This window comes from Somniosus microcephalus, chromosome 11 (genome assembly GCF_052327205.1).
Source record: "Somniosus microcephalus isolate GS21.2 chromosome 11, FLI_Smic_1.0, whole genome shotgun sequence".
NCBI lineage: Eukaryota > Metazoa > Chordata > Chondrichthyes > Squaliformes > Somniosidae > Somniosus > Somniosus microcephalus.
The window spans coordinates 96,156,235-96,177,894 of NC_140997.1; the positions used below are offsets into that span (position 1 = coordinate 96,156,235).

At 46.0% G+C, this 21,660-nt stretch overlaps 1 protein-coding gene across 2 annotated transcripts in view; it reads right to left on the reverse strand.

The window, feature by feature from the left end:
• Window positions 1-21,660, reverse strand: part of baiap2l1a (BAR/IMD domain containing adaptor protein 2 like 1a) — a 166,684-nt gene that overhangs the window by 88,756 nt on the left and 56,268 nt on the right. For both annotated transcript variants that reach the window (XM_086001132.1, XM_086001131.1), the window contains 3 exons: window positions 19,683-19,744; window positions 8,890-8,961; window positions 7,585-7,722 (listed from right to left, as the gene is read on the reverse strand). In XM_086001132.1, coding sequence (XP_085857258.1) covers window positions 7,585-7,722; window positions 8,890-8,961; window positions 19,683-19,744 — 272 coding nt within the window. The remainder of the gene's footprint in view (window positions 1-7,584; window positions 7,723-8,889; window positions 8,962-19,682; window positions 19,745-21,660) is intronic.

A 21,660-nucleotide genomic window follows, 5' to 3' on the forward strand; every position in this document is an offset into this window, starting at 1 on the left:
GTTGGTTCTCTCATCACCTGTCGCAGGCCCAGACTGGCAGTTATGTCCTTCAGGACTCGGCCAGCTTGGTCTGTAGTAGTGCTACCAAACCACTCTTGGTGATGGACATTGAAGTCCCCCACCCAGAGTAATTTCTGTGCCCTTGCTAACCTTAGTGCTACTTCCAAGTGAAGTTCAACATGGAGGAATACCGATTCATCAGCTGAGGGAGGGCGGTAGGTGGTAATCAGCAGGAGGTTTCCTTGCCCATGCTTGACCTGAAGCCATGAGACTTCATGGGGTCCAGAGTCAATGTTGAGGACTCCCAGGGCCACTCCTTCCCAACTGTATACCACTGTGCCACCACCCCTGGTGGATCTATCCTGCCGGTGGGACAGGACATACTCAGGGATGGTGATGGAGAAGTTTGGTACATTGGCTGAAAGGTATGATTCTGTGAGTATGACTATGTCAGGCTGTTGCTTGACTAGTCTATGAGACAGCTCTCCCAATTTTGGCACAAGTCCCCAGATGTTGGTGAGGAGGACTTTGCAGGGTCGATTGGGCTGGGTGTGCCGTTGTGTCTGTAGCCGGTGCTGAGCGGTCCTTCCGGTTTTATTCTTATTATTGTGTTTCGTAGCGGTTTGTTACAACTTGTTAGGCCATTTCAGAGGGCAGTTAAGAGTCAATCAGACCAGGTAAGGATGACAGATTTCCAGATGGGTTTTTATGAGAAAACAATAGTTTCATGGTTACCATTACTGATGCTAGCTTTATTATTCCAGATTTTTTATTTAATTAACTGAACTTAAATTCCTCAGCTGCCGTGGTGGGATTTGAACTCATGTCTCTGGATCATTAGTTCAGGCATCTGGATTACCAGCCTAGTAACATAACCACTATGCTACCATTCCAGATACCATTATGCTACCGTTCCCGATATTGTACTGGGTTGGCGGATCTCAGCTGGGGGTACCTCAATCAGCCTCACTCAGTGCCCTGCATTAGGAAGGTGAAGAAAAATCAGCTAGGTTTCCCATCCCTAAACGTTTTCCAGAAACCTCTGTTGGCAGTGTGCTCGTATGGATGTTGAGGACACAATCAAACTCGGCTCCTGCAGTTGAATAACCTGCTGCTACTTACTACCAGGGCACGCAAAAGAATGGCCATTTGGGTGCAGTATTGTAAGGGAGTGTAATTCTCGTGAAACTGCATCCAAGTGGTTCTTTAGGGGTAGGGCATTAGTGGAAAAGGGTGTAAAAAGGAGGACTTCTTTGTAAAGCCCTATATTTACCAATTTCAGTCAGTCAAAGTGTGATAGAAACACACTGGGGAAGGGGGTGAAACAGGCCAAGGGGATTCCCTTACAATGTTCATAGTTTGTGTCGTTGTGGTCGGCCTATTTTCTGACTGATTGCAAACTATCTTTTTTCAGTCTCTGCCAAGTCTCTACTATGCTTAACCAAAAAACAGCACTACCTTTCACAATGGTCAACTGTGCTCATTAACTTGGCTCCTTTATTTTACTTGAGACTAATTATTATGCAGAGAAGGGATATTAATTTCCTGTCTTTTGGCTGGATTCCGATCTCTGCTGATAAAGTAGAGTTGGTTTATCATATTCTGCTTTATCACTTACAGCAATCACAGTTTAAGAAATGCTGCTTTAGCAGTGTAGAAGGAGCTTTACTCTGCATCTAACCATGCTGTGACCTGGGAGTGCTTGATGCCAACACTGGGTGCATGAAATGGAAAGTATTCTATTACCACCACTAGCATCCTTTATATTAATGAACAACAAAAACACACAAACAAAAAAATGACTTCAGCAGCAATTGGTATGTGAAACAGTATCTACGCATTTAAAAAAAGAAAAAGGTAATGAATTGAGGAAATCTCAATAGGCTAGACAGTGTGGGTTCAAATTTACAGTTTCAATTACTATCACTTAGTACAGTACTGAAAGATACATCATTCTGAATAAACGGAGTTTCATCATCAAATCGAGGCATCAAATCCAATTAATCATGGAAGAAAAATAAGTCCTACGTGAAAAATGTTAATAGGCTGTCTCAAACAGCTCTCAGTGGACACAAACCTTTAACTCGCATCTTGTGCAAAAAGTACATCCAAGTTCACATACAGTAAGCACAACTCAGATACATTATTTCACCAAAGTAATGTATTCAATTATTAAATAAAAATTGTCTGACACAGACATCCATTCCTTTTAATGTTCAAATCTAGTTAGAAACTATTTATCTCACCACCAGTGTCCACTGTGTTTAACAGGATTGCACAGAATACAGTTTTAGAAATCACGTGGAAACTTTTTTATTTCAATTGACCACAAGCATAATGTTGTCCAATACGTTAGCCACTAGCAGCTAGTTAAAAAAATAGGCACTTGGGCAGGTTTAAGCTAATTAAGGAGAGCCAACACGGATTTGTAAAAGGCAGATCGTGTTTGACTAATCTAATTGAATTTTTTGATGAAGGAAATGCAATGAATGTTGTCTACATGGATTTTAGGAAGGCATTTGACAAAGTACCACATGGAAGGATGGTTAACAAAATTGAGGCTCATGGAATAGGTGGGTCAGAGGCAGCTTGGATAAGGAACTGGCTTAAGGACAGAAAACAGCTAGTTATGGTAAATGGCTGTTTTTCAGACTGGAGGATGGTAGGCAGTGGTGCTCCCCAGGGGTCAGTGCTGGGGCCACTTCTTTTTTTGATATAATGACCAGGATATTGGAATACAAAGTAGAATTTCTAAATTTGCTGATGACACCAAACTTGGGGGTGTGGCAAACAGTGAGGATGATATCAATCGACTGCAACAGGACATAGAAAGGCCAGCAGAATGGGCAGACAAGTGGCAGATGGAATTTAATACAGAGAAGTGTGAGGTGATGCATTTTGGCAGAAGGAACAGGGAGAGGCAATATACACTTAATGGCACAGTTTTAAAGAGTGTGCAGGGACAGAGGGACCTGGGAGTTAATGTGCATAGGTCCCTGAAGGTGGCGGGACATATTGAGAGAGTGGTTAGCAAAGCATATGGGATCTTGGGCTTCATAAATAGAGGCATTGAGTACAAAGTTGAGAATTTATACTGAAACTTTATAAAGCGTTGGTTAGGCCACAATTAGAGTATTGTGTCCAGTTCTGGTCACCACATTTTAGGAAAGATGTGAAGGCCCTTGAGAGGGTGCAGAGGAGATTTACCAGAATGGTTCTGGGGATGGGAGATCTTGGCTACAAGGACAGGTTGGAGAAGCTGGATTTGTTTTCATTAGAGCAAAGGAGGTTGAGGGGTGATTTGATAGAGGTGTACAAGATTATGATGGGTTTGGATAGGCTAGACAGGGAAAGGCTGTTCCCACTAGTTGATGGTACAAGGAGTAGGGGTTTAAGGTTTTTGGCAAGAGATACAGGGGGGATGAGTGGAAAAAATGTTTTACGCAGTGAGTGGTAAGGGCCTGGAACTCGCTGCCGACGGAAGTGGTGGAAGCGGAGACACTCAATGTTTTCAAGGAGTGACTGGATAGGCACTTGAGGGAAATAAACTTGCAGGGCTACGTGGCTAGAGCAGGGGAATGGGACTGACTGGATTGCTCCACAAAGAGCTGGCATGGACTCGATGGGCCGAATGGCCTCCTTCTGCGCCGTTATGATTCTATTTGGGAATCCATATGTGGCTAATTGCATTTCTGATTAATAAATAAAAAGTGAATAAGAGACACTGTTGTTGGTCATGTTCGCACAGTGTATTCGTGTGTACTTTAACCTTCTTGTGCATTTGTTGGTAAAATGTTAAGACGAAAAGCAGAGCAGCGAGTGTTTTTTGATCGTTGAGTAATTTACTTCCTTGGTTACTTGGTAGATGTTTGTTAAGTAAATATACACATGAAGTACATTTACATGTATTGTGTGACTGCATGCAAAGCGTTTTGTACTAAAATAGTGCGTGTGGCTGAAACGGTGTCGCCGTAGCCACAGCAGTGGCTAGTCAGCAATTTATACTGGAAACACTGACATAGAACACCATAGGTGATGGAGGAAGTCCAAGCTCCTCCCCTCCCTCTTCCAACTGAAGGCAATCAGAAGGATGCTTTTGAAAGTAACATGTACTGGGTGGTGGGATGGGGGAGGAAAAAGAAAAAAAGGTAAACAAGTTGTAAAGTTGCAATTGATGGAAATCAGCAGGTAACTGTCAACAACAACTTGAATGTATATAGCACCTTTTATGTAAAGAAACATCCCAAGCCTCTTCACAAATAGGCATGCAGAAACTTTTAAATTTAACGTACTGGGGAATAGGGAACCAGTGTAGGTCATGCGGGCCTTAGGGTAGGATTGAACATGTGGGGCAGACTTTTGGATAAATTGGGGTTTATGGAGGGTACAAGGTCCCCAATGAGAGCATTAGAGTAGTTGAGTTTGGAGGTGATAAAGAAATCGATAATATTTTCAGCGATAGAGTGCCTGAAGTAGGGACTGAGGTGGACAGTGTTGCGGAGGTGGAAATAAGCAATGTTGGCTTAATATTCAGTTCAAACAGAACACCAAGATTATGAACAGTATTGGTTTAGCCTGAATGTGGGGCTGGGGAGTGGAAGAAATTAGTGGCGAGAAAAGTTCTCCTTCTTAGGCAGTCCCTCGGAACCGAGGGTGACTTGCTTCCACACTAAAAATGAGCTCGCAGGTGACTGATGAGTCCAATGCGGGACCTACAGTCTCTGTCACAGGTGGGGCAGACGGTGGTTGAAGGGGCGGGTGGGTGGGGTGCTTGGGTGACATGCGCTCCTTGCGCTGCCTGCGCTTGGCTTCCGCTTGCTCCCAGTGAAGAGACTCGAGGTGTTCGGCGCCTTCCCGGATGCTTCTCCTCCACTTTGTGCGGTCTTGGGCCAGGAATTCCCAGGTGTCGGTGGGGATGTTACACTTTTTCAAGGAGGCTTTGAGGGTGTCCTTGAAGCGTTTCCTCTGCCCACCTGGGGCTCTCTTGCCGTGCCGGAGCTCCGAGTAGAGCGCTTGTTTTGGGAGTCTCGTATCGGGTATACAGACAATGTGACCCGTCCATCGGAGCTGATTGAGCGTGGTCAGAGCTTCGATGCTGGGGATGTTGGCCTGAGCAAGAACACTGATGTTGGTGCGCCTATCCTGCCAATGGATTTGCAGGATCTTGCGGAGGCAGCGTTGGTGGTACCTCTCCAGTGCTTTGAAGTGCCTGCTGTACATGGTCCATGTCTCTGAGGCATACAGCAGGGCAGGTATCACTGCTGCCCTGTAGACCATGAGCTTAGTGCCGGGTTTGAGGTCCTGGTCTTCAAACACTCTCTTCCTCAGGTGACCGAAGGCTGCACTGGCACACTGAAGGCGGTGTTGGACTTCGTCATCGACATCTGCCCTTGTTGACAGTAGGCTCCCGAGGTATGGAAAGTGGTCCATGTTGTCCAAGACCTTGTCGTGGATTTTGATAATCGGGGGGCAGCACTGTGTGGCGGGGGCAGGTTGGTGGAGGATCTTTTTCTTACGGATGTTTAGTGTAAGGCCCATGCTCTCGTATGCTTCGGTGAAGGTGTTGACGATGGTTTGGAGTTCGACCTCCGAGTGAGCACAGACGCAAGCATCGTCTGCATACTGTAATTCGATGACAGGGGATGGGACGACCTTGGATCTGGACTGGAGGCGACGGAGGTTGAACAGTTTCCTGTTTGTTCTGTAAATTAGCTCCACTCCAGTGGGGAGCTTACTGAGAGTGAGATGGAGCATTGCAGCAAGGAAGATTGAGAAGAGCGTTGGTGCGATGACACAGCCTTGTTTGACCCCGGTTCGTACGTGAATTGGGTCTGTGGTGGAACCGTTGGTCAGGATCACGGCTTGCATGTCGTCGTGAAGCAGGCGGAGGATAGTGACAAACTTTTGAGGGCAGCCGAATTTGAGGAGGACACTCCATAATCCCTTACGGTTGACAGTGTCAAAGGCCTTTGTGAGATCAAAGAAGGCCATGTACAGTGGTTGGTGCTGTTCCCTGCATTTCTCTTGTAATTGACGTGCAGTGATGAAAAGTTACATTTACAATAAATAACTTAATTGATCTTTAACATATTTTCTCAACATATAGCATGTTTTGTTACAATACAATCCTGTTAAAGTGATTGATTTAGCTAGTAACCCAAATGATTACTAGAATGGACTGATCAGTACATCAGAAAATAGCAATCCTTGAAGTGTACAGCTGATTCTATAAGCCCCGATGTGTACTGCTATGTTGAACAGCATTGCTGAGCACTCACATACACATTAAACAGCTGAAGAAATAGTGCTCAGCCTCCATTCACCAATGTTAGCGCATTTAGTTTGCTCCATTCACTGTTCTTGACTCAAAACTTCTATTTTGAGTGACGCAATGATCAGTTGTTTAAAGTGTTAGGAAGCACTTAGCAGCACTTCCAAGTGGTGCAGTCATTAGCTGCTTCTATATCGGTGCTAGTGGGATGCTTATGCTGGCAGTTCCCGATGTGCAGCCTGCGGCACACCCAAAATAAATTTGCTAAATTATCTAAAGTCAGCAGTCGGAATTGTTTATACAAGTTTGGTAATCTGGTAAATTTATTTTGGGTTGCCACTGGCTGTGAGAGACCAACACATGAGGTACCAGCAGTACTATCACCCACTAACAACAATATAAAAGCAGCTATGGAGTCACCCTCTGGATCCAGTTAAACTCAATTAGGAACAATTAACAGCTCATTAGTAATGTAACTGTCCTTTTAAGGGCTAAAATGTGCAGATAAACAATGTTACAACTGAAAAAGGAATAGAAAATGCTGGAAACACTCAGGTCAGACAGCATCTGTAGAGAGAGGAAGGTAGGGTTAATGTTTCAGGTCTATGGAATTTAGGAACAGGAGAAGGACATTCAGCCCTGAGCATGTTCTGCCATTCAAGAGATCATGGCTGATCGGGTTCTGACAAAAGGTTATCGACCTGAAACATTAACCCTACCTTCCCTACAGATGCTGCCTGATCTGCTGAGAGTTTCCAACATTTTCTGTTTTTATTTCAGATTTCCAGTATTTTACTTAATGTTAGAACTCAGACAGCTGTCCTTCAACATAGGAGAGTTACCACTAAAGTGATCATTATAACCAAACTGCGTTGATTACAATAAACAATTGCAATAACATGGTATCAGATGGTTTCTGGTTTTGGAAAGCAGATTTTGATTGTTAAAGCAGCTCATCACTACAGATGATGATCGTATGAGGATTCCACTGTACTATTACCATACAGAATCACACCCATCTCTCTACAACACAGAAGCTCCCCCCACCCCCCACAACCCACCAAGTGTACTAGGAATACTGGTACATTCATCAATATTCACCACTGAATTGCAACGGTGGAGTGCTCCATCCTAGAAAAAAAGTATTAGCTATGTCCCAAAGAAGTACACCTCTCACCAGCAAACCATAGTTACATTGTAGAAGGGTTAACAGTCTAGACTCAGCACATCCTCAGATGAAGGAGGAAGTTGACAGCAATGGGATAGGAATTAAATTGTCCGTTTATACACAGAATAAGCAGCTTAATACCTACCTCCATTTCTTTATTTTCATATTTGTATGCATTTTTTGTTCCTTGACTTTTTCTTCTAAGTTTTTTGAGTTCTGCTTGAGACTTCTCAAGAGAATCCAATTTAGTTCTATGTTCTGTTTGGTACTTCTTAAGAGTTGCCTGCAAGCAAAATTATATCAACATGTTAATCTGAAGATTGATGTTGTTGTGTTTGTACCGCTATACACAACTACATAAAATAATAAAGCAGCAGAGACTGAGAGTAACTTCAAGTGATCTTTACTGGTTAACTGGAACTTCGGCACTGACTATACAAATCGATACGCGTCTGTTATATACGCTCGCAACTAAGGATGTACATCCACAAACAAAGTAGTCCCTTCAATGTTGTATACATTACAAATGTGCTCCCCCAAAAAAACTTCAGTTGATTAGGCTATCTTGCAGGGCAAATGCACAGAATTCTGTTTGGCTGAAGGTCTTACAGGGGTTTAAACCTAGGCTTTGGCCCAATGCACCAACACTTCTGAAATTCAGATAAGCATTAGTTACATCCCTTATTAGCAGTTATTCCCGATATGCATTCTTAGTCTTTGTTACTCTGCCTTCTCAATATCATTAAAATAACACCTGAAAATTAAATTGAACAGCATTCCTGTGATCATGGAGTAGTCCTTCATTTTTTGGTTAAAGGAGGACAAGAACATGGGCAGGAGACAGTTTAAAAAATAGTATTTTAGATTTTTGTTCTCTCAGTTCTTCCTGCGAGTTCAGATACCTTAATACCTAAACAAAAACCAGCCCCTAAACCCCAAAATTGTAAACAAACACAAGTTTATATTTGCCCTACAATGTCATCTGATTGAGTCTACAAATTTCTGCTGGATTTATTTCTATGGAACTAAAAGCTTCTTTGTTAAGCTATATTATGACAGCCTTGTCCGCTCTGTTTTGGTATACTTGAGCTTTTATTACTCCAGAGATTCTTCAGTTATTGGCTTGTTGAAGTGGTTAATTATATGCTCAGTAAAATCACTGCTGCTGGCTTTCACTTTAGTATTATCTGTAAAATGGCTGCTTGCTTGCAGTACATCATCATACCATCAATATTTCAAACTTAAAAATAGTTGGGTGGGATTGGAGAAGATAGGATATACCCTTTTAGTGGCACAAGACCTAAAACATATTGAGTGAATATTCAGTACTTGAGAAAGTTGAAGGATTTTTTTAAATATTGAGGTTACATCTGTATTTTATAGCAAAACTGGCAAGTAATCACCACTTTGCACAAGTTACACTTGTAGAATAAATACATTAGATACCTACATTCATGTATTTCACATCTTGATCAGTTTTTTTCTCCAATTCACCTATGATATCCTTGTGAAATTTCCTAAACTTGAAGATGGAAAAAAAGAGTTTTTAAATGAGAAACCACATCAACAACAAAAAGAAAAGCAAACTCTAACCAAATAATGATAAAATAGCTTATACCGTAACATAATATTTCCTCATCTCCATTCACCATTTATATTCTAGCTAATGGTTGGGAAGCAGGCATGGATAATATTCAAGCAAAATTCCCATAAACTGTTCTAGGCAATAGATAAAGGAATGGCAATATAAGAACATAAGTAATAGAAGCAGGAATAGGCCATTCAGCCCTTCGAGCCTGCTCCGCCATTCAATAAGATCACGGCTGATCTTCAGCCTCAACTCCACCTTCCTGCACTATCCCCATATCCCTCGATTCCCTTAGTATTGAAAAATCTATCGATCTCTGTCTTGAATATACTCAACAACTGAGCAGCCACAGCTCTCTGGGGTAGAGAATGCCAAAGATTCACAACCCTCTGAGTAAAGACATTTCTCATCTCAGTCCTAAATGGCCGATCCCTTATTCTGAGACTGTGACCCCTAGTTCTAGACTCCCCAGCCAGGGGAAACATTTTCCCAGCATCTACCCTGTCAAGTCCCTTAAGAATTTTATACGTTTCAATGAGATCACCTCTCATTCTTCTAAACTCTAGGGAATATAGGCCTAGTTTACTCAATCCCTCCTCATAGGACAATCTCCCTATCCCAGGAATCAGTCCAATGAACCTTTGTTGCACTCCCTCTAAGGCAAGTATATCCTTCCTTAGGTAAGGAGACCAAAACTGTACACAGTACTCCAGTTGTGGTCTCACCAAGGCCCTATATAATTGCAGTAAGACATCTTTACTCTTACTCTCAGATCCTTTTGTAATAAAGCGAACAAACTATTTGCTTTCCTAATTGCTCATTGTACCCGCATGTTAACTTTCAGTGATTCATGTACAAGGGCACCCAAGTCCCTCTGAATACCAACGTTTCCCAATCTCTCACTATTTTAAAAATATTCTGCTTTTCTATTTTTCCTATCAAAATGGATAACTTCACATTTCTTCACATTATATTCCATTTGCCATGTTCTTGCCCACTCACTTAGCCGGTCTATATCCCCTTGAAGCCTCTTTGCATCCTCCTCACAACTTCCATTCCCACCCAGCTTTGCAACTTGGATAAACTACATTTGGTCCCCTCATCCAAATCATTGAGGTAGATTGTGAATAGCTGAGGCCCAAGCACTGATCATTGTGGTACCCCTAGTTACAGCCTGCCAACCTGAAAATGACCCGTTTATTCCTACTCTGTTTTCCGTCTATTAACCAATCCTCAATCCATGCTAATATATTACCCCCAATCCCATGAGCCCTAATTTTGTGTAATAACCTCTTGTGTGGCACCTTATTGAATGCTTTTTGAAAATCCAAATACACTACATACAATGGTTCCCCCTTATCAACCCGGCTAGTTACAACCTTAAAAAACAGTAACCAATTTGTCAAACATGATTTTCCTTTCATAAATCTGTGTTGACTCTGCCAATCATACAGTATTATGATTTTCTAAGTGCCCTGTTACCACGTCCCTAATAACAGATTCTAGTATTTTCCCTACTACTGATGTCAGGCTAACTGGTCTATAGTTCCCTGTTTTCTCTCTCCCTCCTTTCTTGAACAGCGGAGTTACATTTGCTACCTTCCAATCCCCTTGGACTGTTCTAGAATTTAGGGAGTTCTGGAAGATCAAAACCAATGCATCCAATATCTCTGTAGCCACCTCTTTTAAAACCCTAGGATGTAGGCCATCAGGGTCCAGGGGATTTGTCGGCTTTTAGTCCCATTGATTTCTTCAGTACTATTTCTTTACTAATACTTAAATCTTGAAGTGCCTCATTCTCACTAGACCCTTAGTTCCCCATTATTTCCGGAATGTTTTTTATGTCTTCTTCCGTGAAGACAGATACAAAGGCCCCGACTTTCCTGGAGCCGTCAGGCGGGGTTTCAGGCGGGCGGGGGTTGAAAAATTGCAGAAATAGGGGGTCGCGACCCCCCCCCGCCCGATTCCCCGTCCCGTCTGACTTTCGCCCCGTTGTTTCTGCGCGACCCGAATCAGTCCCGCCCACAGCAGGCGGGACTGGTCGGCGGGAGCCTAATGAGCAATAATTGGCATCTGTAATCCTATTTTAAGGGGCCCTTGCAATTTTCAGCCTTTCCCCACGTAAACCACGCCTGGTGGGAACACCGCTGATGAAACCTGACGTGAACAATGTTGGCTTGCTTACTTTCAGCTGGAGGTCAATCAGGAATGAAGAGATTTAATCAGCCAGCATTTGTAGGCTGCAGGACCTTGTTGCTCAAGGCTTGGGGCAACTTGTTGAAGGCTTAGGCACAGCTGTGGAAGGTTGGAGCCTCACACACTTCTCCAGTGTGAGCTCCTGGGAAGCCCCTCTCAGCACCCTAACTCAGCGCTTCCTCAATGGAGGCATCTGCCAGAAGCATGGGAGGCCTTTTGTTCCTCCCCTTCTTGGCATTAGAGGATCTCCAACAGCAGAGGAGGCTGCAGCAGATCCAACAACAACAGCAGCACCAGCGACAGGCTGCGGCTCAGCCACCTGAGGCAGCACAGGCCAGAAGGGGCCAGCGCATGGAAGGCCGTCGGCGCAGGAGATATCCCCCAAACAGGGTCTACAGACACAGGGTGAGCTACCTCAACATGACTGAGCAGCAGTGCCAAAGGCGGCTCCGACTTTCGCGAGAGGCAGTGACTGACATCTGCGCAATGCTACAGCAAGACCTGGAGCCCAGAGCACCAGGTCGACACTCCTTACCAGTGGCCATCAAAGTCACCACCGCACTCAACTTTTATGCCTCAGGCTCCTTCCAGGGATCAGCAGCAGACATCAGCGGCATCTCCCAGGCGGCCGCACACACTTGCATCAAATAGGTCACCGATGGCCTCTTTGCCCTCGCACACAATCACATCCATTTCACCCGGGATCACGCAAGTGTGAGGGCGCGAGCGCGTGGATTAGCTCAGCTGGCAGACTTTCCAAGGGTGCAGAGCGTCATTGACTGCACACATGTGGCCCTTAGGGCACCCCATCGCAATCCAGGAGTTTTTGTCAACCGCAAGGGCTTCCACTCCCTTAACGTTCAGCTGGTGTGTAACCACAAGGAGGAGATTTTGCATGTTTGTGCCAAGTACCCTGGCAGCTGCCATGGCTCCCTCATACTGCGCCAGTCTACTGTGCCTCCGCTATTCAGTCCGCCAAATGAACTTCAGGGATGGCTACTTGTAGACAAGGGATATCCCCTGCGGAGTTGGCTAATGACGCCGGTGAGGAGACCAGCGCTACAACTCCAGCCACATTTCCGCCAGATGCATTATCGAGCAAGCCATTGGATTGCTAAAGATGCGCTTCAGATGCCTCGATAGATCAGGTGGAGCCCTACAGTACTCGGCAGCCAGGGTCTCCAAAATCGTTGTGGTATGCTGTGTGCTTCATAACATGGCACAGCGTCGTGGCTTGCCGATTCCGCAGGACCAAGAGGCTCCTCACAGAGCTGCCTCGGATGAGGATGATGCTGAGGAGGAGGAGGAGCACGGAAACGAGCATCCTGCAGAGGCCCGTCAACCAGCGGCACCAGTGCACGAGAACATTGCTGGGCGGAATGCAAGGAACGCATTCATCCTGGCCAGATTTGCATAGCCTGGTGCCTCAAACACTGTAGCCTTGCTGCTTCTTAACTGACCATGGACAGTGGCCCATCCCTGCACATTTCTATCTATTGGACCAGCTTGCTGACATCTGCAAGTAATCCTAAGGCCTCAATGTGAAATCCCCATTTGCCAAATGACAGACGCTACAACTCCAGCAGTTGCCACCAGATTTTTTATGTACAAGACACTGATGGCATTAAAACTATATACAAGACTTTTCACCCAAGTGACTACCCTTGTGATTAGTGGTGCTTTATTTTTCTCTTACGCGTGCTCCTACGTAGTGGTACCCCTGTGGCTTCAGCAGATGTGGAGGCCCCTTGCTCACTTTCCTGCTGCTCCTGTCTCGACACCTTTGGCGGGCGTCCTCTGGGGTGCTGAGCCTGTGAGGGCTCGCCAGCAGTCTGCTGCTCCTGCGGCTGTGACTCCTATCTCACTTGGGTGTGGACTCCGGCGGGGCTCTGACCGAGGGCTCTGAAGTGGCATGGAAGTGAGAGCGCGTGGAGAGGAGCCCCCACTTCCTCGAGGTGTGCCAACAACCTCCCTCTCATGGGTCAGCTCCCCCTCAGTGCCTGCAAGTGGCTGGAGAGCACCTTGCTGCACATCAGGGGGGCCATGGGGACCCGTATCTGCACTGGAAGTCCTGCTCAGAGGGACTTCCATGAAGATCTGGTTTCGGTGCTCAATAGATGCCATTCTATTCTGAGCACTCATCGTGTTTTTGATACCCTGGCGACTAAGCTCCTCCATGGCCACAGCCCTCCTCTCCTCGGCCGCAGCCAGCCTTACCACGGAGGTAGCAATCCTTTCCGTGGTGATGCTTTCATGCACCAATGACTCCAATAAGGCTCTGCTCATGCTCGCCATGGACTCCTCTATTCGCTCCACACTCGCAGCGACCCTGGAGACAAAACCTGCCAGAGACTCCTGCATCTGTGCATGGAGATCCATCACCTCCTCTCTTGCGGATGGACCCAGAGGCATAGGGTCGACATGCAGCTGAGCTGAGCTGGCAGAGGCCTGCGCCCTCCGACGAGGACTCTCCACTGCTGTCCCTGTCTCCACAATCTGCTGATGCTCACTTGTGAGCTGTGATACACCAGGTGACAACACTACTCTATCTCGCGAAGGCCCCACCGAGGTGTGAGTGTCTGCGCTGGTGCTGGGTGCGCTGAATTCTGCTGACGCTGCACCCTCAGAGGTTGGAGCTTCATCTGAGGCGTCTGGCTGCTCAGCCTCTTCCTCCTCCGCAGTGGGGACGGGGGCTTTGGATGGTCCTGTGGGGGAGTAAAGGAAAGAGTTAGAGATGTGATGCCAAGGTTACATGCACATTGGATTTTGCAGATGCTCAGAAGGCCAAATGATGTAGCTTCAGAATCGTTACATCGACTCATGCTATGTCAATGAGAGAGATGGAAAACTATTCCGTCACCAGCTTGCGGGCTTGCTCCTGTCTCTCCTTCCCCAGCTTCCGGAGCGACGTCAGCCCCGACAATCTCCATCACTGCTTCCTCCCAGGGGGTCAGGTGCGCGATTGAGGGTGGCCCTCCGCCAGTCCTGGCTCGCTCTCTCCTGTTGTGAGCTCTCTTTTCCTGCAATGAGGGAGACAAGTGGAGTTTGAGTGAGACTGCAGGAGTGAGTGTAGAGATTACATAGCATAGATACTTAGAAACAGACAAAGATGGTGTGAGGCTGCAAGACCAAGGGCCCTCCCTATATGTTGTCAGTTGTGTTCCAAGCATCAGAGTGAGAGGCAGTGTGAGGGCTGCATGGTGGAATAGTTATGTGAATATGAGCATAGAGAGATAGGGAATGGGTAAGGGTGCATGGATGTGACTGTGAAGTGGGATGTGGAGGAAGAGATTGCTGAAGCTGAGTGCTGTTGGGGAAAGGCAATGGGGATCAGGTTGAGGGTGATGGAAACTTCATACTTACTTTTCCTGTACGGTGAAGGTCATGGAAGCGCTTCTTGCACTGCATCCAGGTCCGGCGGGTGACTCCCTGAGAGTTGACCTCTGCAGTCACCTCCATCCATGCAACCCTGGTCTCTTTGGGAGGCCTCTTCCTCCCTGAGCTAGGGAAGAGGGCCTCCCTGTGGGCCCTAACCCAACCACCAATGTCTGCAGTGACGTTTCATCAAATTTGGCGGCAGCTCGGCCTCTGCTGCTGGCAGCAGCTGGTGCAGGCTCCTCTGCCATTCTGTACGACTGGTTGGGAAGCCTGCAGAGGTTGAAAAGCTTGCTGGACACTTTAAAAGCACCACGAATGATGACATCATACTGTGGGGCTTTCTGACTGGAAATGGACAATTAGCAAGGGTGCCCACACGTTGGAAATAAATTGGCCAATTGAGGGAAAATTGTGTGCAACTGGCTGACCCATTTAGATTTGTGTCGGAACCCGACATTCGGGGAACCCGACAATTCCCCGCACCTGCGGGAAAATTGGCCCCAAAGTATTCGTTTAATATCTCTGCTATTTCCTTATTCACCTGTAAGGGACCCACATTTACTTTACATACCTATAGAAGCTTTTACAATCTGTTTTTGTCTCTTGTTAGTTTACTCTCATATTCTATTTTCTCTCTCTATCAATTTCTTGGTCATCCTTTGCTGAATACTAAAATCCTCCCAATCCTCAGGCTTACTACTCTTTTTAGCAACATTATAAGCCTCTGCCTTTAATCTAATACTATAGTAATTTCTCTTGTTAGCCACAGTTGGACCATTTTTCCAGTGGGGTTTTTATTCCTCAAGTGAATGTATATTTGTTGCAAATTAGGAATTATTTCTTTAAATGTTTGCCATTGCTTATGTACCGTCATATCTTTTAATCTAATTTCCCAATCTACCTTAGTCAATTCGCCCCTCATATCTACGTAGTTTGCTTTGTTCAGATTTAAGACCCTAATTTCGTACTTAACTAAATTACTCTCAAACTCAATATAAAATTCTATCATATTATGATTACTCTTACCCAGAAGCTCCTTTACAACAAGGTTATTAATTAACCCTGTCTCATTGCACAATATTAGATTTAAAATAGCCTGTTCCCTAGTTGGTTCCTCGACATACTGGTTGAGAAAACTATCTTGAATGCATTACATGAACTCAACCTCCGTACTATTACTACAAATTTGTATTACCCTTGTTACATGCACTTCTAATTTCATGATTTATACTGTGCCCGACACTGCAACTACTGTTAGGGGGCCTATAAATCATAGAAATTTATGGCACAGAATGCGGCCATTTGGCCGGAATTTTCTGCTAAATAAAACTGGTGGGTTTGGAGCGTGCTGGCAGTTAAATTGTTAAAAATGGGATTCCCAACCTGCAACCCGCCCACTTCCGGTTTTAATGGAGGTGGGACCGAGGGGGCGACCAATCCGCTCCAAGGGGGCGGAATGTCAATTTAAATGTTATAATGAGGCTGGAAGCCTCTTTTTAAAACTCCATTTTGAATTTAACTGCATGTGGACGGGTTTCACACAATTCATGAAACCCAGCAGTTAAAGCAAGGCGGCGACTGCTGGATCTAGGAGGTAAGTTGCTGGATCCCGGGTTTCCCACCCACCTCGGAGACCCCGCCCCAACCCACCTAGCTCCAGAAAATTCCAGCCATTGTGTTTGCGCCGGCCGAAAAAGAGCTATCCAAACTAATCCCACTTTCCAGCTCTTGGTCCGTAGCCTTGTAGGTTGCAGCACTTCAAGTGTATACCCAAGTACTTTTTAAATGCAATGAGGATTTCTGCCTCTACCACCCTTTCAAGCAGTGAGTTCCAGAACCCCTCTCTGGGTGAAAATATTTTTCCTCAACTCCCCTCTAATCCTTCTACCAATTACTTTTAATCTATGCCCCCTGGTTATTGACCTCTCTGCTATGGGAACTAGGTCCTTCCTATCCACTCTATCTAGGCCCTCAATGTTATAAACCTCAATTAAATCTCCCCTCAGCCTCCTCTGTTCCAAAGAAAACAACCCCAGTCTATCCAATTTTTCCTCATAGCAATTCTCCAGTCCTGGCAACAACCCCTTAAATCTCCTCGGTACCCTCTCTAGTGCAATCACTTCTTTCCTATAATGTGACCAAAACTGTACGCAGTACTCTAGCTGTGGCCTAACTAATATTTTACACAGTTCAAGCATAACCTCCCTGTTCTTATATTCTATGCCTTGGCCAATAAAGGAAAGTATCCCGTATGCTTTCTTAACCACCTTATCTACCCATCCTGCTACCTTCAAGGATCTGTGGGCATGCACTCCAAGGTTCCTCTGTTCCTCTACACTTCTCAGTATCCTACCATTTATTGTGTATTCCCTTGCCTTGTTGGCCCTCCCCAAATGCATTACCTCACACTTCTCTGGATTGAATCCACGTGCCCTTTTTCTGCCCACCTGACCAGTACATTGATATCCTGAAATAAACTACTCCCACCAGTGTTTTCTGCCCCTTGTTGATTCTTAGCTCCACCCAAAGTGAATCTACATCTTGATTTTCCGAGCTAAGATTCTTTCTCTCTGTCGTTATCCAATCGATTATCAGGGCTACCGCCTGCCTACCCCCCACCCCCTCCATTTTGCCTATCTCTTCTAAAAGTCAAGCATCCTGAAATATTTAGTTCCCAAACTTGGTCACTCTGCAACCATGGGGTCGATTTTCATTCAGCAGTCGGGACTACAACTTTCGGGTTTTAGTCCCGCCTACATCGACGTCCGGCCAATCCACGCGATTTTCCCTTGATTGACCTGGTTGAGCCCGCCCAGCGGGCTCAGCAGGCCAATTAAGGGCCACCCGGCAACAGGTGACGTCACAGACTGAAATTTCATCTGTCAAGAGGTCTTGACAGATGAAATATCAGTGTTCCACAGCTGTTTGAAGCTGTCAAACACTGACAGTCTGACTTCTAACCTGAGTCCTTCTACGCAGACTCAGTTAGAACTCACACCGGCACTAAAAGCTGAAGGCTGTCACTTTTGACAGATCGCAGCCATTCAGCTTTCAGTGCTGGCTGAGTGATGGACTCCCGATGCCTACAGGAAGAAAGGCTGTTAAGGTAAGTACTGGTAATTTAAACTTCTTTACACACTTTAGACACACCAAACACACTTACCTTTGCACTCATGCACCCATCACTCACCTGAACACCGACATCGCGACCCCTCCAAGTCCTTCAACCCGACGGCCTGCCTGCTCTAACCTGGCGTGGTTTGGAGCCATCAGGAATCCCACACGACACCCCTCAAAATAGGGATTAGGCTAAAAACTGCCTGTTAACAGGCAGTTAATTGGCACTAATCCCTTCCCGCCTCGGGTCGGTGGGTCCCAGTGCGGGGCGGGTACCCGCCTCCTCTGATACTTACGTGGAGGCGGGTTTTGGGCGGGATGGTGTCGGGACACCCGAATTCGGGATTTTTGCCCTCCGCCCGCCTAAAAGCCCGACTCACGGCACACTGAAAATCTAGGCCCATGTCTCCGTAATGGATATTAGATCAAACCCATTTATTTCTCTGCTATTAATTCATTTATTTTGTTGCAAATGCTTCGTGCAGATATAGTGCCTTTAGCTTTAACTTTTTTCTATTTTTCCCTGATGTCACCTTAGTCACGCTAGATGTCCCTTCCTGACCCACTCTGCTTATTTTTACCCAAATAGCTACTCTGTACTATGGCCTTGACATTTCTCTTACTGCTTTTGAATTTACCCTTTCCTGAATCCTCCCACCCACCCTTCATTAGTTTAAAGGCCTATATACAGCCCTAGTTATTCGATTTGCCAGGAAACTGGTCTCAGCCCGATTTAAGTGGAGTCCATCCAAACGGAACAGCTCCCTCTTTCCCCAGTACTGGGGCCAGTGCCCCATGAAGTGAAACTCCTGCCTCCCGCACCACTCTGAGCCACGCATTTAACCTTCTAATCAGTTTGTTCCTATGCCAATTTGCGCATGGCTCAGGTAACAATCCAGAGATGATTACCTGTGAGGTTGAGTTTTAATTTCGACCCTAGCTCCTCAAACTCTGTCAGCAGAACTTCATTCCTAGTTCTACCTATCTCGTCGGTTCCTACATGGACCATGACAACTGGATCCCCCCCTCCCACTTCTTCTCCAGCCACGAGGAGATATCCTTAAACCTGGCACCGGCCAGGCAACACAGCCTTCAGAACTCCTGGTTGTGGCTGCAGAGAACAGTATCTATCCCCCCGACTATACTGTCCCCTATCACTACAACATTCCTTTTCACTCCTCCCCACTTGAATGGCCTCCTGTATCACAGTGCTGTGGTCAGTTTGCTCATCCACACTGCAGACTTTGCCCTCATCCACACAGGCAACAAGGACCTTGTTTGTACCTGTTGGATAATGGCAAAGGCCGAGGCTCCTCCAGCACTGCACCTGGGGTCCTCTTACCTACCTGACTCGCAGTCACACCAACCTGTCCCTGATCACTAACCAGACCTCTACCACTACCTAACCTAAGGGGTGTGACTCCTGCATCAAAGTGTCCAGGTAACCCTCGCCCTTTCTGATGCCCCACTATGTCAGCACCTCGGACTCCTGCTCAACAATTCTGATTTCTGAGTAGCTTGGTTTGGAGACTCAAACAGGTGTTGGGTTCCCATGGGTGCCAAACATGGCTGACCAAAAATTGATTTCCCCTCTATTCTTTAGATCTCCTTGTGCCCCTGAATTCTACATTCAAAGGTTGGGCAGGCATCCTGCTTTCAGGGCTCTCTTGAAATCACTTTGTAACTGGACAACGAAAAATCTATTAGTGGCTTAAATTGACTCAAGCTTATGTTTTCAAACCCCATGGAAATACCTTGTAACCACTAAACAACCTCCTCCAACTAAACTGCCGAGATCAGGAACTCAGTATGTGGGAATTATCATGCAACAGAACCGGACTATTGCAGTTTAACTGATAAAAGTACAATAATCCTGAAGGATAAACTTGAAATACAAGACAAATTCAATGCCATTTAAAACGAATTCAAAGAATGCAAAACTAAAATGTTTAATGTATACATACATTATCTTCCATATCTATGTTGAGTTTCTTGTGTACTTCTGAAATCTCCATTAGGACTTGTCCTGTGGGAACAATTGGAAAATAAGTTTAAGAAGCCACTTGATTTTAAAAAAAGATTTTCACCTAATTTTCCCCATTGTAAATGATCCTGTGGTCCAAGTCGACCTGAATTCATGCCTTTGTTGCTGAAAGCAGACAGCTACTGCCTGGCCTCCATCAATCGGGTCAATCAACAGTAACTACAATCACCGGGGGCAGCACGGTGGCATAGTGGTTAGCACTGTTGCCTCACAGCGCCAGAGACCCGGGTTCGAATCCGGCCTCGGGTGGCTGTCTGTGTGGAGTTTGCACATTCTCCCCGTGTTTGCGTGGGTTTTCTCCGGGTGCTCCGGTTTCCTCCCACAGTCCAAAGATGTGCGGGTTAGGTTGATTGGCTATGATAAATTGACCCTTAGTGTTAGGGGGATTAACTACGTGGGGGTACAGGGATAGGGGTTACGTGGATCGGGTGGGATATGTGTCGGTGCAGGCTCGATGGGCCGAAATGGCCTCTATCTGCACTGTGGGGTTTCTGTGATTCTGTGACCCCTTCCCCTCCCTCCCAGAACCACGATAGAGTTCCCCTTGTCCTCACCTTTCACACCACCAGCCTCCACATTCAACGGATCATCCTGCGCCATTTCCACCACCTCCAACGTGATCCCACCACCAAACACATCTTTTCCCCCCCCCCCTTTCAGCATTCTGAAGGGACCGCTCCCTCCTAGACACCCTGATCCACGCCTCCATCACCCCTTCCGATTTGCCCGGCACCTTCCCATGCAAGCGCAGGAAACGCAACACCTGCCCTTTTACCTCCTCCCTTCCCACCGTCCAGGGCTCCAAACACCCCTTCCAGGTGAAACTTGTACTTCTTACAATTTAGTACACTGTATTCGCTGCTCACGATGCGGTCTTCTCTACATTGGGGAGACCAAACGCAGATTGGATGACTGCTTTGCGGAACACCTCCGTTCAGTCTGCAAGCGTGACCCCGAGCTTCCGGTCGCTTGTCACTTTAGTTCTCCACTCCCACTCTGATCTCTCCATCCACAGCCTCTTAACATTGTTCCAACGAAGCTCAATGTAAGCTCGAGGAACAGCACCTCATCTTTCTATTAGGCACTTTACAGCCTTCTGGACTTAACATCGAGTTCAACAATTTCAGACTATAAATTGGCCCCTGTATTTCTCTACATTTTTTTCCTCTTATTTCCTCACATGGTAGCTGTTAATGTTGCTGCCATCATCATTCACACCTCATCTAGAGCCATCTTTTGTTTCTTAACTTGTCCCATTACCTCTCCTTTTGCCTTGCACTATCGTCCCTTTTGTCAGTCAATTTTTCCTGCCATCCATCCTATCACAGACAATCCCTTTGTTCTTTCCTCCCCTCCCCCCGCTTAAAAATCTCTCTTCCTTAACCTTTTCCAGTTCTGACGAAGGGTTCGACCCAAAACTTTGACTCTGTTTCTCTCTCCTCGATGCTGCCTGACCTGCTGAGTGTTTCCAGCACTTGGTTGTTATTTCAGTTTTCCAGCATCCGCAGTATTTTGCTATTGTAGAAGCAACTACAGGGTACTGCTTATACAAGACAATCCCCATTTGATTCTCTTTCTGCCTATCTTTCCCCTATGAGAAGATGCTACAGTTTATACTTGGTCTGGCTGAGATTGAGAACTGAACAGAGCAGTCAACATTGAACCGGCATCTTTGGACTTTGTAGGCGTGTTCCAACATTCAGTATCACTACACTGCCCAGTCTAGCCAAATATGTGCACATATGATGATCTAAGAGCATAATTACACTTATTCAAGAAGTTTCGGCGGGTGTTTCAGCGGCAGAGCGGGGCTATAAAAGGCCCCAGAGACCAGGTAAGGCCTCAGTGCGTCGGCGGGAACTCAGCGGCAGAGCGGGGCTATAAAAGTCCCAGAGACC